This window comes from Sinocyclocheilus grahami, unplaced genomic scaffold (assembly GCF_001515645.1).
Source record: "Sinocyclocheilus grahami isolate Dianchi unplaced genomic scaffold, SAMN03320097.WGS_v1.1 scaffold203.1, whole genome shotgun sequence".
Taxonomy (NCBI): Eukaryota; Metazoa; Chordata; class Actinopteri; order Cypriniformes; family Cyprinidae; genus Sinocyclocheilus; species Sinocyclocheilus grahami.
The window spans coordinates 434,824-435,487 of NW_015505382.1; the positions used below are offsets into that span (position 1 = coordinate 434,824).

At 41.0% G+C, this 664-nt stretch overlaps 1 protein-coding gene across 1 annotated transcript in view; it reads left to right on the forward strand.

Moving 5' to 3' along the window:
• Positions 1-6: 6 nt before the first annotated feature.
• The window catches only part of LOC107595474 (AP-1 complex subunit beta-1-like), an 11,200-nt gene continuing 10,542 nt past the window's right edge, over positions 7-664 (forward strand). The window contains exon 1 of the mRNA XM_016285883.1: positions 7-120. Within this exon, the coding sequence (XP_016141369.1) occupies positions 73-120 (48 nt within the window). The 5' untranslated portion in view covers positions 7-72. The remainder of the gene's footprint in view (positions 121-664) is intronic.

Genomic DNA, 664 nt, shown 5'->3' on the forward strand with positions numbered 1-664 from the left:
CAGGGTGACCTTCTGGGAGACCTGCTTAATCTGGACCTTGGTCCCCCCGTCAACGTGCCCCAGGGGTCTTCCATGCAGATAGGCGCTGTGGATCTCCTCGGAGGTGGTCTTGACAGTTTGGTGCGTATTCTTCTCTTATAATTTTACAGTCTTGTGTAATCTCCAACATCCCGTATTTTAACTATTTACAATGATAACTATAGTTTCCACTGGAGAGCTATGGTTACCTCAGTTATTGTTGCTATAGTATGCAAAAATCTGTTTTATATTCAGTATTTTTGTTTTTTAGTACAAATATATAAACAGCTTTTAAAACAATGTTTATCTGGCAAAATTTTGATAATAAAGCCGTTTCCACCGAGCGGTATGGTTCAGTACGGTACGGTACGCAATTACTTTTTTTGGGACCCTTCTTTTGGGGTACCTGGCACAGTAGTTTGGTACCTAATGGGTGAACTAGACTCACTGCAGATCATTGATTGGTTGATAGAGAATTGTCACTTGTGCGTGCTACAAGGGGAATGAAGCGTCTCCTTCACTCGTTCCACCATGCTGCTCATGCGTGTTGGGCTTGTTTACATCAGAGGGCTTAAATACAAACAAATATAACAGTCTGTTTTAGAATTTTATATTTTTACACACAGGCAATGTTGTGCTTTCTTCG